Here is a 16,051-nt window from a genome sequence, read left to right on the forward strand (position 1 = left end):
GAATATTTTTCAATAAAGATATAAAGAATGTTTCAAAAATTTGTATGTTTTTGAAATTTTATTAAATAGTTTAGGAATACCAATAGTTTAATAAATAAATTTAATTAAATAACTTTTGTAATAAATATTTTACTAAAATGAGTTCCCCACGATATCGCGGGGGCTTCATACCTAGTTTATGTAGTAGAAATTCTTCAAAAGTCGACACTATCTAAGTATGTATTCGTTAAAGCACATATTACATACGGTATTTAAATTAGTTACTCCAAGCAAAACCACTACTAGTGTACCAAATAGTATCTAGTATGTGGCTTTTAATTAGCACTTGTTAAAGTAATAGATTTGAGGGGAAAACTTGTCTTATTCCATAAACATAATATAGTATATATAGGGGATACAACTTGGTGAACAAACATTATGTTATAATTTGATGGACTTCTAATGGGCTCTGAATAAATGTAAATGCGTGTAAGATGCTGCCTCGTTAAAACTCTTACCAGAAAAATTAAATGGGAAAAACCATGGTTAAGGGAAATAGAGTGCAACACGCATTTACTCCCTCTGATGAGTGCATCTGTCAAGATCGGTGTAAGCCATGGAGACAAACTAATTTCTTGAACGTAGCAGTTGGAAGCTGTGAATGGTTTGTGAAACTGTGAATGGTTTGAAACAGCAAGCCGGCAAGAGTTACGTTCAATTATATAACTTATTGTACAAGTCTCGTCGGCAAGAGTTGGGGTCTTATGCTTATATTTAAGTCTCGGTTTGTTATGTTTTTTGTTATTGTAACCGGATAGTAGTATATTTGTGTGACATCTATTTTATTTATCTACCGGTGTTTTATAAAGTGGCCAAAAAAAAAAAAAAGAGATCAACTGTTTTATTTTATCTTTCATTTTTAAAAAAATAGTTAGTGGAAAACATATGTGGTTAATAATAATTGAGCTAAATAGTGAAAATGAAAATCCAAGAAAAAAACAAGTCCCGTGGTGGACACGAGACGATCATCAATCTACGGCCATGAATATTAATCATTTTTTTCAATTTAAGAAAAACAAACAAATCCAATAAATAATTCACATTTCATCTCTCATTTTTATTCCTATCCTTTGCTTTCTCAACACACGACTCTCTCTCTCTCTCTCTCTCTCTCTCAAAAAAAAAAAAACAATCTTCTTCTAACTTCTCTTTAGAGCCACAACAACATCATATCAATGGCGTCTCTTCTCGCAAACGGTATCTCCGGCTTCTCACCACAACCCACTTCCGATTCCTCAAAATCACCAAAAGGGTTCCACCCAAAACCCGAATCTTTCAAATTCCCATCTCCCAAATCCCTAATTCCAACAAGACCACTCTTCAAAATCAGAGCCGATGTCGGAATCGACTCTCGTCCCACCATCGAAGCCACCGATACATCATCAACCTCAGCCGATAAGCTTCAACAGTATTTTCAAAATCTCGATTACGACAAGAAATACGGATTCGTCGAAGACATCGACTCCTTCACGATCCCTAAAGGCTTATCCGAAGAAACGATTCGATCGATTTCGAAACTGAAAGAGGAACCTGAGTGGATGCTCGAGTTTAGGTTCAAAGCTTACGAGAAGTTTCTGAAACTGGAAGAGCCTAAATGGTCAGACAATAGGTATCCTTCGATTAACTTCCAAGACATGTGTTATTACTCTGCTCCTAAAAAGAAACCAACTTTGAATAGTTTAGATGAAGCTGACCCTCAGCTTCTTGAGTATTTCGATAAGTTAGGTGTTCCTTTGACTGAGCAGAAACGTTTAGCTAACGTTGCTGTTGATGCTGTTCTCGATAGTGTTTCAATAGCTACTACTCATAGGAAGACTCTTGAGAAGTCTGGTGTCATCTTCTGTTCTATCTCTGAAGCTATTAGGGAGTATCCTGATTTGATTAAGAAGTATTTGGGAAGAGTTGTGCCTAGTGATGATAATTACTACGCTGCTTTGAATGCTGCGGTTTTTAGTGATGGCTCTTTCTGTTATATTCCCAAGAACACTAGATGTCCGATGCCTATTTCGACTTATTTCCGGATTAATGCGATGGAGACTGGTCAGTTTGAGAGGACTTTGATTGTTGCTGAGGAGGGGAGTTTTGTTGAGTATTTGGAAGGATGTACTGCTCCTTCTTATGATAAGAATCAGCTTCATGCTGCTGTCGTTGAGCTTTACTGTGGGAAAGGAGCTGAGATTAAGTACTCTACTGTCCAGAATTGGTATGCTGGGGATCAAGAAGGTAAAGGTGGGATTTACAATTTTGTCACTAAGCGTGGTCTTTGCGCTGGGGATCGTTCTAAGATCTCGTGGACTCAGGTTGAGACAGGGTCGGCGATTACTTGGAAGTATCCGAGTGTGGTTTTAGAAGGGGATGATTCGGTTGGCGAGTTTTACTCTGTTGCGTTGACTAATAACTATCAGCAAGCTGATACAGGGACCAAGATGATTCACAAAGGGAAAAACACAAAAAGTAGAATCATTTCAAAGGGGATATCGGCTGGGAATTCGAGAAACTGTTACCGTGGTCTTGTTCAGGTTCAGTCCAGAGCTGAGAATGCTAAAAATACTTCGACTTGTGACTCAATGCTTATCGGTGACAAAGCAGCTGCTAATACCTATCCTTACATCCAGGTAAATATGTCTATGATTATAAGCTATGATAAAAGCTGTTAACTTTTGTCTGCCAGTTCTTGATTGATTGCGTATAAATTTTGGTTGTGAACTTCTTTTGTAATTGTTGTGGGTGTCTGAAACAATAACAGGTAAAGAATCCATCGGCGAAAGTAGAACACGAAGCAAGTACCTCAAAGATTGGAGAAGATCAGCTATTCTATTTCCAGCAGAGAGGAATCGATCACGAGAGAGCATTAGCAGCGATGATCTCTGGATTCTGCAGAGATGTTTTCAACAAGCTACCTGATGAATTTGGAGCTGAAGTTAACCAGCTTATGAGCATCAAGCTTGAAGGATCAGTGGGTTAAAAACAAACCTCACATTTACAGAACAGTTAAGGAAAAAAAAAACAGAGTCTTTGTGCTTCTCAATAAGGACACTTCTAGTTTCAGTATCTGTAAAACTTTGTATTATGTAATGTTTTGGTAGTTTTATGTGAATCTTGTGAAAGGTGTTGTTAATAGTATAACTCTTGCTAAAAACATGAAAACAATAATGTTTACAGAAATGATATTTGTAATAAAACTCTTTTGTTTACATCTTTCTTCAGTTTTGTGGGGAATTTTAGAAAATTGTAGAATCGTCAGGAGGAGGATCAGTGAAAAGAGACTGAATCTCTTCTAGAGATTTGCCTTTGGTCTCTGGAACAAGCTTGGCAGTGAACACAAATCCAAGGCCAATCACTGTGGCAAACATCATAAATGTTCCTGCAATAAAAAACGTTTTAGTTAGGTGACAACAACTTTACTTTCAAGATTCAGAACTTATATTCTTTAATTAATTACACTTAAAAACAAATTAAATACTATACCTGTGGAGCTCCACTGAAGCAAGAAACCGAAGGAAAAGGCAACGAGCAATGAGCTTATAGAGCTGACCAAGTTACACAATGTTCCTGCTGCTCCCTTCACGTCTACTGGATAAATCTAGTCGAGGAAAAAAAAAATTACTTATGTAATGGATTTAACGTTTTATAGATGTCTGATGTTTTTGTATCTATTTTAGAAATTTTGATTATTATACCTCTGATGCTATGATCCATGGTATTGTTGCCATACCTGATCCGTATGATCCAAAATACACCTAATTTAATAAACACGCAAAATACGGTTCTGAAGATTATGAAAATTCATTCGATTTAAGTTGCTCGAGCTCTTTAAATTCTAAATCTTTAAAAAAGTCAAAAACTTAAACCATAAGTCCTAGAAACTGCAATCTATACTCGAAAACCTAAAAAAAGAAATTGACCTAGTTCTTTTAGATGATACTATAAAATTTTAGATTTATTCTCAATTATATTAATTACCGTAACACTAATCAGAGCCAAGACAGGTGTTCCTGTTTCCCAGCAATTGTTCTCCTGCAGAACGAAATAACCAGAAAATTTACGGTCCGGTCTGATAGAAACTAAAACCAACTTCCAGTTTAGTAGAGAAGATGCAACAATAAGTAAGCATGCATGCCTTCAAGAAGAGCGAAATGGCTGTGGCAAGACAACCCAAGAACATTCCAGCTTGAGAAACCTACAATCACTCCCAAAAATATATCCTAAAACTTTCTTCAAAAACCAATAGATTAATCTAGGCACGAGTGGTTAGATTTTGTTTTACCAATAGGAGCGTACGTCTTCCAGATACATCAACAAGCACGGTACCTAAAATGCCTCCAAACAACTACAAGAATGTGCTTTAAATTTATTGGTAAAACTAAAAATGTATCGAATATTATATCGAACAAAACTATGGAATTATATGTAAACTATGGTCTTTTAGTATAACCTGAACAACTGAAGTAGATATGAATCCAAAGTGACTCGATACACCTAGATCATCGGATAATTTAAGGACCATTCGATGAAAGTAATCATCTTTATGGTAAATAAAAACAAGATCCATTGAAGAAGAAGGATGATTACCTGTAGAGGTGAAAATGGAACCAGTGTAAAAAGAATAACTGCTAAGACCTCCAAGCTGAGGCAAAGCTATAAGAACAACTCCAATCTGTATTATAAACCAAATTGAAACAAATAAATCAAGAAAATGTAAAAAGAAAAACGCTTTTGATGTCTTTTTTTTTGAAGAGATTTACTTACGGTAAGTGAGAACACATATTTTCGCTGAAAGAGTTTGAAGAAACCGTGCTCATCGATGTCTTGTTGTTGTTTAACATGTTCTGTATTGTCCTAATAATCATCAAATTGTTGGGAGATTTATGTTATTAAAAAAAAAAAGGATATACTTATGTAGATCATATGGATTATATCCTTACTAATATCTCTGCTGCTTCATCTGATACATCAGATGTTGCTCCTCTAAGGCTTAACAAAACCGCCTTAACCTCCGTTTCCCTCCCAACTTTAGCCTACAAAACGAATTAGTTTATTTGATTTAAGCTTTAAGGTTTTGCAGAGCAAGTATTCATGCAAAGATATAGGGTGCAAATGGTTGCACAATTGAAAAGGTTGAAGGAGTTGAAAAAAATTATTCAACCAAGTTTCACCATTTGATTGGAAGAGGTTGAAGAAGTTGGAAAAATCTATTCAACCCATTCAATCTAAAAAGTTGAAAAAATAAACTAATCCTACAGCAAAAATGTTCAACTTGTTCAACCACTATTTTGGAGATGAATGGGTTGAATATTTTCCAACTCAATTTTGTTCAACTCATATTTTCAATTTTAAGCAACCATTTGCAGCCAAAATGTTTTCCTTTGACTCACCAAAGATAAAAAAAAAACACTAACCCTTTGGCATAAATATCATGTTTAACTGGTTAAAGGAAGATATTTACGTTAATTTAGTGATAAAAGTATCATGTTTAATTACACTTTGAAAACAAACTGTAAATTAAATGTCAAAGAATTTTTGTAAGTTTTTACAGAGAGATGAAAATGTTATGTTTTACATATGGTAAATACACACTATTGTATACCAGAATATGACCCGTGCTAGAGCATGAGTTGAAATTGATTCATTTTGTTTATTTAGTAATTTTTAATTTAAAACATCTTATATTTTAATTTCATCACATTATTTAAAACTATACAATTCAACAAAAAATATATGAAAGGAATTTAAATATTCAAATTTTGACTCGTTATTCAGTCAAAATTTTCTGATAAAGTTAGGTAAGATTTTCTCTTTTAGTATAATCAGAAATCACTTGTAATCTACGGAAGAGTGATTAATTTCTGATATATCTTTTTGTCTATATATGGTTAGTTAAATTTATTTGAGATTTTTTTAAAAAAATTATTTTTCTTTTTTTTGAGATTTTATTTTATTCTTTGTTATTTTATTATATAACCTATCAAATAATTAATCCATATAACCTATCAAATAATTAATCTTAGTTATAATTTATATTAATATTATATGGTCTACCAATTTGAATTCGTGTACTTCCGTTTTATTAAAAGGGGGATGATACACACTATAAATGTCTGAGGCTATCGGATTTGGTTTTGTAGTATCCAAAATATACTAGACAAAATCACAAAAACACAAAAAAAAAATACTGTATTCTTATGTTATGTGTTACCTTAAGAGTGAAAATAATAATCTAACATACATATATAACATAAATATAAAACACAGAAATAGATAATAAGTGAATAAACAAATGCTTACTAGCCATCTAGGAGATTCGGGGATGAAGAAAAGAAGAGGCATAACCATTAGAGAAGGTATACATCCTGTCCAACAGAACACAAAAACCATTAGTACTTGTTCATGTATTTGAATGAAATCAGAAAGTTTGATTTTTGCATTTCGATAAGAATTAGTCTTAATTACATACCCAAAATGGCTAAATTGCGCCATGCAACGACTGTTCCAAGTGCATAAAAGACCGATATACCAACACCCGCAAATGACTGTAGAACATTCAAAAATTGTATAATTAAATTCATTTATAGTTTTCAAGATTTTAATTCTCTTATAATTTACCTGAGCCAAGGAAGAAGCAGCTCCTCGCAAGTTCCTTGGTGCTATTTCAGAGATGTAAATCGGTCCCTGTGATTAATAACGATTGTCACATCATATAATTTGTTACAAAATAAAAGCACCAATATATTTATATTTAAATCTTATTTTCAATAAGTCTCAGAAGTTTATAATACCTTTTGAATTGACCAAATTATCTAATCTATTCAACCCCAAAACTTACAGTTATAAAATCTGCTCAAAATAATAATCTGATTAAACAGCTCTAGTTTTACACATTCATACTCCCTCTGTTTTTTATTAGTTGTCGTTCTAGAGTTAAAATTTTGTGTCAAAATACTTATCGTTTTAGATTTCCAATGCAAATATTTGGTAAATATTCCAATTTTCTCCAATTGTTTTAATGTTTTGACCAATAAAAAAAATAGAAAATATATTAGAAAAAAATAAAACAAGAAAATTAATGGTTTTTTTAATTTGTATGAAACAACCTTAAACGACAACTAACAAAAAAAAACGGAAGGAGTACCAAATATGAGCTAATTCCGATCGAGATCCCTTGCAGCAACCTTCCGAGATCAAGCAGCCAAACACCCTTTTGTTCAAACAATTAATTAAAGAATAAAATAATTATAAGTCACAATAAGTTATAGTAGAAACAATTTATCGACTTTCATTATTAAAATTTAAACCAAAATATAATTTCACAAACCGTGGCAAATGCAATAGCAAACCAGCCGATTACAAAGAGGATGTTAGTGATCCATATTGTCTGGTTCGAGAAAGAATCACACAACAGATGAGTATGTTATAATTTATAACCATAACTAATTGTATTACAATTAACTTTTAACATTGAGAACCACTAATCATTCTTCGGCAGAAACTTACGTAGACACGACCAACCAAATCTGTTAATTTCCCACAGATTAATGCTCCAAGGATTAATCCAACCATCAATATCGATCCAAAAAATGAAAACTGAGAGAGACAAAAACGAATAATAATTAAAAAAAAAAACGAATAATAAAAAAAGAAAACAATAATTGAAAATTAGTTGAACCAAAAAACAATCCGATCAAACCGGAATAAACCGAAAGAGAAAATAGAATAAAAATTAATAATTGAGCACTTGCATCAGCTATGGATAGATTCAAGTCTTTTACAATACTTGTCTGTGTAGGAGCCGTATATCCGTACTGTAGGGAAAAAAATATGGTTGATGACAATTAAAAATTGAAACATGCATTAACCACAATTATGATTTTTTAAAAAAGATTTTAAATATGAGTTTAGGAACTCACAATGCAACCAAAGGTGTAGGCACTACAAGAAACCGTAGTTAAGGCAAAAACAAAAGGCCTCGTGGAAGCATTTGATATTTCAGACAGAAGTGAAGAGGATTTACTAGGAGATTGTAATAACAAGGATTCTTCCGCCATCTTTTTAGAATCTGAGATTATAAATCAAAGTGTAATTAACACAATCTCAAGAAAGCATAATTAAACTTCATCAAAGAAAGAAGGAGATATATATATAAATCTTGGAAAAATGTAAAAAACCTTTGTTTTTTTTTTTTTTTTTGAATTTGGAAGATTGTTGGTCTCCTGAAGTAGTGGAACTACACAAAAAAAACACAGGTCGTGTTTCCCCTTTCCCCTTTTATGCTGTAAGTTGGAACTAACTAGCAAGAAATTTTGTAACAAAAGTGGGGGCTGGGCACAGTAAAACAAATAAAGACTTTCACCAGCCAACAACGACGTGCCAACTACCAAATGGTCCAATTTTTTTTTTTTGACAATCAACCAAATGGTCCAAATATATATCCACCACACAACTTTTTGCTTCTTCGGATAGAGTTGAGAGAGTTGAGAGCATCCACCGACTGTTGTGTGTGACTTAAGAGAGTTGAGAGTACTCTTGAGACTTTCAACGTATGTTTTATGGGCTTGTTTACTTGTGAGTTGTGGCTTATTGAATAAACTTATACTCGTAATGATTCCACGTGCATATTTAAATAACTTGGGCACTTCTTGCTACACAGGCCCATTTAAAGAAGCATGTGTATATTCATTATTGTTTATTCTTATTTTCCTATTTCCCTTACTATAATTTCGGCGATTATTTTTTTTTACTTAATTTATATAACTTGGGCGATCAAAGTCAAACCCTACGTTATGGGAATATTTAACATCTTAATTCGCACATGACCCAATCGTAAAAAGCATATCAAGAACCACTTTGTTGTCTCAATCTAGCTAATACCGAGAAGTCAAAGTTTTAACTATTGTAGAAAAGGGTCCTTTTATACTTATCTTTTCAGAAAATTGTAGAATCTTCAGGAGGAGAATCGGTGAAAAGAGACTGTATTTCTTCTAAAGATTTGCCTTTGGTCTCTGGAACAAGCTTGGCAGTGAACACATATCCAATGCACATCACTGCCGCAAATATCACAAATGTTCCTGCAATACAATAGTTTTATTTCCCAAGTTCATGCATGAAGAAGATCATTAATTTCTAGATAGTTTATAACATTGTTTTGTGTATAATATATATAGTATATATAGACTATTTAGTTACCTGTGGAACTCCATTGAAGCAAGAAATTGAAGGAGTAAGTAACAGCCATGAGTTTATAGAGCTGAGCAAGTTACACACTGTGTCTGCTGCTCCTTTCACGTCTACTGGATAAATATAACAAAGATAATGGTTAAAAACTGAATTCTTAATTTACAATGAATTAACAATTTAGATATTTTGATTTTTTTTCTTTTTTATAATTTTGTTTAATTTACCTCTGATGCTATCAGCCATGATATCGGTCCCATGCCTAATCCGTATGATCCAAAATACACCTAATATGATAATGAAAAAAACACAATTTCATAGTTTTGGCATTGTTTAAATAATTGTCTTCTGATTAAAACTGTTTATTAATTACCATAACACTAATGAGAGCCAATATTGGTGTTCCATTATCCCACCAATTGTTCTTCTGCATGAGTAAGAACAAAAAAAGATTACATACCGATTTTTCAAAATTGAAACCAATTAAGCCACCGGTTTAGTATAGCATATAGATTAGTAAAGCATGCCTGCAAGAAGAATGAGATGGCTGTTGCAAGACAACCCAAGAACATTCTACAATCACTCCCAACAAAAAAAAATTCGAAACAATTCTCTCAAAAAGACCTATCCATTTGGTTATTTAATTACACTTGCGGTTTCGGTTTTAATTTTTGTTTACCATTATGAGAGAACGTCTTCCGGATATATCCACAAGCACAACACCTAAAATGCGTCCACACATTTACAAGAATGTGCTTTAAATGATCGTTAAAAGAATATGTATTGTGTATGAATAATAGTACAATATGACTTATAGTGAAAACAAAAAAAAAGAATAATATGTATGACTTATAGTGATGTTTTATGATCTTACAATAGTACAATCTGAACAATAGATGTCAATATGAATCCAACGTCACTTGATACACCTGTTAATCATATAATCATTTGACTGTTCGAAAAAAATGAAGATATATGAAAGAAGAAGAAGAATTAATAATATGGTTTTATTTACCGATAGAGGTAAAAATGGTATCAGTGTAAAAAGTATAACCATTAGACCTCCAAGCTGAGGCATAGATATAAGAACAACTCCAATCTGTGTAAAACAATGCGTTAAATAATATAATCAAGAAAATGCAAAGACAATAATGTTTTCAATCATAGTAACGGCACCCTTTCTCTCGAAAGACAATTTCGAAGGCGATTCCCGATTTCTTAACCGCCGACATCTTTGTTCTTCTCTCCATGTTTCTTGGAGTATATTTCCGACAAATCTAAGAGTTTACAGTTTAGATTCTGGCAGTTGTAGTCTGCGAAGGTTAACTGTTGGCAGTTTTCTGTCCCCGATTTTGTCGTGAGATAACTGTCGAAAGAAACCGCCATGGTTAATGCTATATATATATATATATATATATCTCGGACTTCGACACCATGTCTACAATCACTTCCCATCATCTCTAATATATATATCTTCCACAAACAATGAGTGATTACATTCGTAAGTCTCTTCAGAATCTCGACTTAGGTATAAATGATGCACCAATTGCTTTACCCCCGGAGTTGTGTGGCAGAGCGATCAACGAGAATAGGTTCTCGTTGATTGTGTCTGTAGTGAATCCAAAGAAGGAAAACCTTAGGGCTATTGTCGGTCAGATGCCAAAAATAGGGGGTCTTGCTAATGCGTGTCGCGGAAGGATTCTGGGTGAAGGGAAAGCCCTATTCATCTTTCGAACAGAGGAGGCTCTCAATCTTGTTCTACGTAGAGGACCTTGGACTTGCAATGAATGGATGCTGTCGGTTCATCGCTGGTACCCCAATATCTCTGAAGAAGAAATGAGGATCATTCCATTCTGGATTCAAGTCAGGGGTATCCCGGTTTAGTTTCTCAACAGAGCGATGGTCAACTATATAGGCAATCAAATTGGTCATGTGGCAGAGGTTGACTTCGATGAGAATGCAGCGCTTGTGGAGTTTGTGAGAATCTGTATTAATTGGAACACTGACACACCTCTACGCTTTCAGCGAAATTTCCAGTTTGGAGGAGATGAAAACACAATCCTGAAGTTCAAATATGAACGTCTCCGTAATTTCTGTTCAAAGTGTGGTTCTCTGCAACATGATGCAAAAGAGTGTCCTCTGGATTTTGATGATGAACCAAATGATGCAGATGAGGATGGAAATGCTGGATATGATCCGGATGATTTTGATCAACATGATGTTGATCGCCATGAGGATCATCACCCAAATGATCAAGACTCTGATGTTAACACTCTGCAAACCATAGCACCGGATGGCGAGATACCTGGAGTAGGACCCTCAAATGCTAACCGTGAGTTCATCATCATGGAATCGGATTCTGAATCTATCCCCAGCGTTTTTGAGGACTCAGAACTGACTGGAGAAAGTCTGAACTACATGTACGTTAAATATGCAAAGGGAAAGACTACAGAAGGGGTAACTCCATATACTCATGTTTACTATCCAATGGAGAACCAAAAAAATCAATCCACGGAACGGAGCCGTGAAGATATGGAGCACTACTACCAACGCTGTGAGGAAGCTGAAGATCTGATGGTCCTAAATCAGATCAACAAGAAAGGGAGAGTGGAGTATGCAGGTTCTTGCAGTGGTATAGCTGTGAACGGAGGCGCGGGGGCCCGGTACCCCTAATGCCTCCATGAGAGTCGTCTCTTAGAACTGTTAGGACATCTGTTCGCTGCTGACACAATTTCGACTTAAGCATCTATGTCGTATTTTAAAACCACATTTACTTTTCCTTTGTGAAACTCTAAATAATAGTTCAGTTGTGTGTGATTTTGCTTCTGTTTTAGGATACTCTAATATAATAACTCAACCCCCTCAAGGAAGGAGTGGTGGTTTAACACTAATGTGGGCTAACAATGTCTCTTTATCACCTCTGTATCAAGATGAGAGAATGATTGATGCCCATATTGACTTTAATAATACTAGCTTTTATTTTTTCTGGTGTTTATGGTGATCCGGTTCAAAGTTGGAGACACTTTTTTTGGGAACATTTAAAAAGTATAAGTGAAACTCGTAATGGTCCATGGATGTTGGCTGGAGATTTCAATGAACTTATTAATAATGATGAGAAGATAGGAGGACCACAACGTGAAGAGTGGACTTTTAAACGTTTCAACACAATGATTTCATGTTGTGATCTCTCTGACTTAAGATCAAAAGGAGATAGATTCTCTTGGGTTGGTGAGAGAAGAAATTATATTGTCAAGTGTTGCTTGGACAGAGTTATGATCAACTCACAATGGTCTGCAACTTTCCCCAGTGCTGAAGCCGAGTTTTTAGAGTTTAATGGATCATATCATAAGCCAATATTAACAAGGTTTAACTCCACAAACACTGGTCCTTATAAGCCTTTCCGTTTTGATAAACGTCTAACACACATTAAGGATTTTGAGCTAGTGGTCAAGAGAGGATGGAATTCCTGCAAAGATCAAGAATACTACTCAATATGTGATCAGATTGCTCAATGCCGTCAGGCGATGGCAAAAGGCAAACACTCTGCAAATATTAATGCGGCAAAACGTATAGATTATTTTCAGGCTGCACTGAACACGGCTATGGCGAGTCTAAACCGACAAACGCGAATGGAAATACCGAGTCTGCAAAGACAACTAAGCTTAGCGTATCATGATGAGGAATATTATTGGAAGAACAAAAGTCGAAACAAATGGCTACATTTAGGTGATCGCAATACTGCTTACTTTCATGCAAGTACAAAGTCGAGGTACTCCAGAAACTACATTACGGCCATTCAAGATGATCTACAAAAGATTTACAAAGGAGATCAGGAAATTGGCTCTCATGCTCAACAACACTTCACAAAAGTATACGCTTCAAGCGGAGTTCCTGTATCCCCGATTGACTTTGGCGATTTTCCTCCAACAGTAACGACAGAGATCAATAATGCTTTGACAAAAGAATTTACAAGAGAGAAAATTTATTCAGCTCTTTCTTTTATCGGTGATGAATAGGGCACCTGGACCAGACAGACTCACAGCCCGTTTCTATAAGCATTATTGGAACATAATAGGGGAAGACATTGTCCGAGAAGTGAAATTAAAATTGGAAATGGAATCAAAATTGGAAATGGTGTTCCTGCAATAAGCGATCTACAGTTTGCAGATGACTCTATTTTTTTGCCAAGCAAATGCAAGAAACTGTAAAGCAAGAAAAGAAGCTTTTGATGTCTATGAATACTATTCTGGACAGAAAATCAACACAAGCAAATCAATGATAACTTTTGGCACAAGAGTACATGGTTCAACTCAAGATCGTCTAAAACGAATACTGGATATACCTAACCAAGGAGGTGGTGGAAAATATCTTGGGTTACCTGAACAATTTGGTACAAAAAAAATCAGAAATGTTTAGGTATATAGTGGATAAGGTAAGACAACACACAGTCTCTTGGAGTACAAAATGTCTCTCTCAAGCAGGAAAAGAAATCATGCTGAAGTCAGTGGCTCTAGCTATGCCTATTTACTCTATGTCCTGTTTCAAACTTCCATTGGGTGTAGTCTCGGAGATTGACTCTGTTTTACAAAAGTTTTGGTGGGAGAAGAGTAATAATAACGAAAGGGGAATTCCTTGGATTACTTGGCAAAGACTGCAATATTCAAAAAAAGAGGGTGGTCTCGGTTTTAAAAACTTATCGAAGTTCAATGATGCCTTACTAGCAAAACAGGTCTGGAGATTGATACAATTCTCAAACACTCTTTTTGCGAGAGTAATGAAAGCAAGATACTACAAAGATGATTCATTTCTGGATGCAAAACCAAGAGCTAAACAATCATATAGATGGGCTTCCATACTTGAGGGACTTAAAGTGATTAAACGAGGTTCAAGATTTCTAGTTGGAAATGGAGCTTATGTGCGTGTAAACATTGATAATATTACTGATAGTAACTCTCCAAAGCCTGTCTACAGCTCCTCGACGGATGGTGATAACCTCTTGCTAAAAGATTTCATATCAACTTATGGTCCACAACGATTATGGAATGAGGAAAATATCACAACACACATACGGTTAGAGGATCAGGAGAGGATTAAATCATTATACTTACCAATGGTTCCAAAAGATGACAGACTAGTATGGCATTACACAAAATCGGGAGATTATACTGTTTCTTCAGGCTACTGGTTAACAATACACAATGAGGATATGAATATAACCCAACCACCAATCCCTCATGGCTCTATTACTCTAAAAAACAGAATATGGAAATCAAAAATTCTTCCCAAGATTCAACATTTCTTATGGAGAATGTTATCTAAAGCCTTACCAACATTAACAAGATTAAACTATTCGGGTAAGAATCTTGATCCTGTATGTCCAAGATGTTTTCGAACTGATGAATCGATAGAACACAATCTATTTCACTGTCCACATGCCAAACAAATCTAGGATCTGTCGAATATGCCAGTTCACATAGCTAATGACATAACACAATTGATAGTGAAACCATACTCACAGCTATACTAGACATGGAAAACTTAGATGCTCTGGAAGACTCCACAAAACTTGTACTGCTTTGGCTAATGTGGCACATTTGGAAATCAAGGAACAATTTTATATTTGAAGGTATTTCAGACTCACCACGAATCATCCTGCAAAGAGCTCATAATGATGTCCAAGAATGATTACACCACATTTCGTTGATGGAATTACCAACACAAAATCTTGGTCAAGAACAGTCTACTTAGAGGCGCCCCTCTAGCACTACATTTAAGTGTAATTATGATGCAGCTTTTGACCATCATACAAACCAAGTAACAAGCGGCTGGATATTGAGAAATACTGAGGGTATCAGGATGGGGTTCCATAAAACTTGGCACAACATCAAGTCCTTTGGAGGCAGAAGCAAAAGCTTTATTATCATCAATGCAACATTCTTGGATCAAAGGCTTCACATCTGTTTGTTTTGAAGGAGAATGTATGGTTTTAACAAAAATCATTAATAATGAACACACTGATATATCCATTGATGGGATCATACAAGACATCAGAGTTTGGGCAACACTTTTTCACAATATTGTTTTTTCTTACACAAAGAGATGTTGTAATAATGTAGCTCATCTATTAGCAAAACATGGATGTTTTTATTGTAATTTCTATTTTGATTGTTTTTCGCCTCCTCCTTGGCTAATGCAACAATTGTATTAGGATCATTTCAATTCATCATATAATTACTATTTCGATGAAAAAAAAAATGTTTTCAATTTCAGTTTTAATTTTAACCTCTTTTTGAAGAGTTACTTACAGCAAGTGGCAACACGTATTTTCGCTGGAACAATTTGAAGAATCCATGTCCCTCAACGTCTTGTTTTGTGTATATTTATGATAATCATCAAAATATTGGGAAATCAATGTAAAATATATATATATGGATCTATCATATACCATGACTATTCACTGCATATAAATTTATATATCTTTACTAATATATGAGTTGCTTCCACTACAACAAAATAATTTTATTAAGACGTAATATTTCGTCACAATAACATTTTTTCTGTCACAATAAAAATATTGTTACGGATTTGTGACTATTTTTAAAATGTAACAATACAATCGTCACAAATTTTTGTTTGTATTATGACGAATAAATTTAGTAACTGTTTTGTCACAAGTGATGACGATACAATAACGTCGTAAAATTGTTACAATTAGTTACTAAAATTGTCGTCTCAAAAGCGTCCTATTCGGTGACCATCACAATGTTACAATTTTGTCACTCCTTATGACAAAAATATAGTCTCAAACTGTCATAAATGATCACTATACATCACCTGTTCCTTC

General features: G+C 34.5%; 2 protein-coding genes and 1 pseudogene across 4 annotated transcripts; 1 reads left to right on the top strand and 2 right to left on the bottom strand.

Moving 5' to 3' along the window:
* Positions 1–1,056: 1,056 nt before the first annotated feature.
* Positions 1,057–3,237, top strand: LOC104716648 (iron-sulfur cluster assembly SufBD family protein ABCI8, chloroplastic). The gene is made up of 2 exons (XM_010434072.3): positions 1,057–2,654; positions 2,786–3,237. Exons 1-2 carry the CDS (start codon positions 1,215–1,217, stop codon positions 3,002–3,004), a joined length of 1,659 nt encoding a protein of 552 aa, XP_010432374.2. The 5' UTR covers positions 1,057–1,214; the 3' UTR covers positions 3,005–3,237.
* Positions 3,147–8,594, bottom strand: LOC104716629 (sugar transporter ERD6-like 15). Of its 2 annotated transcripts, XM_019233833.2 has the most exons (19): positions 8,202–8,594; positions 7,944–8,092; positions 7,776–7,838; positions 7,531–7,620; positions 7,352–7,411; positions 7,169–7,234; positions 6,643–6,708; positions 6,494–6,569; positions 6,325–6,389; positions 4,965–5,057; positions 4,789–4,878; positions 4,612–4,696; positions 4,475–4,518; positions 4,307–4,369; positions 4,160–4,219; positions 4,003–4,056; positions 3,720–3,779; positions 3,508–3,622; positions 3,147–3,403 (listed from the first exon to the last, which is right to left on the bottom strand). In XM_019233833.2, the coding sequence occupies exons 2-19, from the start codon at positions 8,079–8,081 to the stop codon at positions 3,261–3,263; spliced, it is 1,431 nt and encodes a 476-aa protein (XP_019089378.1). In that variant the 5' UTR covers positions 8,082–8,092; positions 8,202–8,594; the 3' UTR covers positions 3,147–3,260. The 2 variants fall into 2 exon arrangements, with proteins under 2 accessions (XP_019089378.1, XP_087336139.1); XM_087480013.1 differs by lacking the exon at positions 7,776–7,838 and having other exon boundaries at positions 8,202–8,509.
* A 342-nt stretch (positions 8,595–8,936) lies between these two features.
* On the bottom strand, positions 8,937–15,575 carry LOC104716625 (sugar transporter ERD6-like 14; annotated as a pseudogene). The gene is made up of 9 exons (XR_015566258.1): positions 15,513–15,575; positions 10,223–10,306; positions 10,082–10,136; positions 9,887–9,962; positions 9,729–9,780; positions 9,581–9,633; positions 9,435–9,494; positions 9,220–9,333; positions 8,937–9,101 (listed from the first exon to the last, which is right to left on the bottom strand). The product of XR_015566258.1 is annotated as a sugar transporter ERD6-like 14 (transcript).
* Between the last annotated feature and the right edge of the window lie 476 nt (positions 15,576–16,051).

The sequence above is a fragment of the Camelina sativa genome, chromosome 2 (genome assembly GCF_030686135.1).
Source record: "Camelina sativa cultivar CO46 ecotype springtype chromosome 2, ASM3068613v1".
NCBI classification, from domain to species: Eukaryota; Viridiplantae; Streptophyta; class Magnoliopsida; order Brassicales; family Brassicaceae; genus Camelina; species Camelina sativa.

Excerpts from the sequence above, each read along its gene's own strand:
- LOC104716648 (XM_010434072.3), top strand. The coding sequence starts at position 1,215 with ATGGCGTCTCTTCTCGCAAACGGTATCTCCGGCTTCTCACCACAACCC. Across the intron at positions 2,655-2,785 it reads ATACCTATCCTTACATCCAG|GTAAAGAATCCATCGGCGAA; the intron begins GTAAATATGTCT and ends AAACAATAACAG.
- LOC104716629 (XM_019233833.2), bottom strand. The coding sequence starts at position 8,081 with ATGGCGGAAGAATCCTTGTTATTACAATCTCCTAGTAAATCCTCTTCA. Across the intron at positions 6,709-7,168 it reads TCGGAATTAGCTCATATTTG|GGACCGATTTACATCTCTGA; the intron begins GTACTCCTTCCG and ends TATTAATCACAG. Across the intron at positions 5,058-6,324 it reads CCGAATCTCCTAGATGGCTA|GCTAAAGTTGGGAGGGAAAC; the intron begins GTAAGCATTTGT and ends TTCGTTTTGTAG.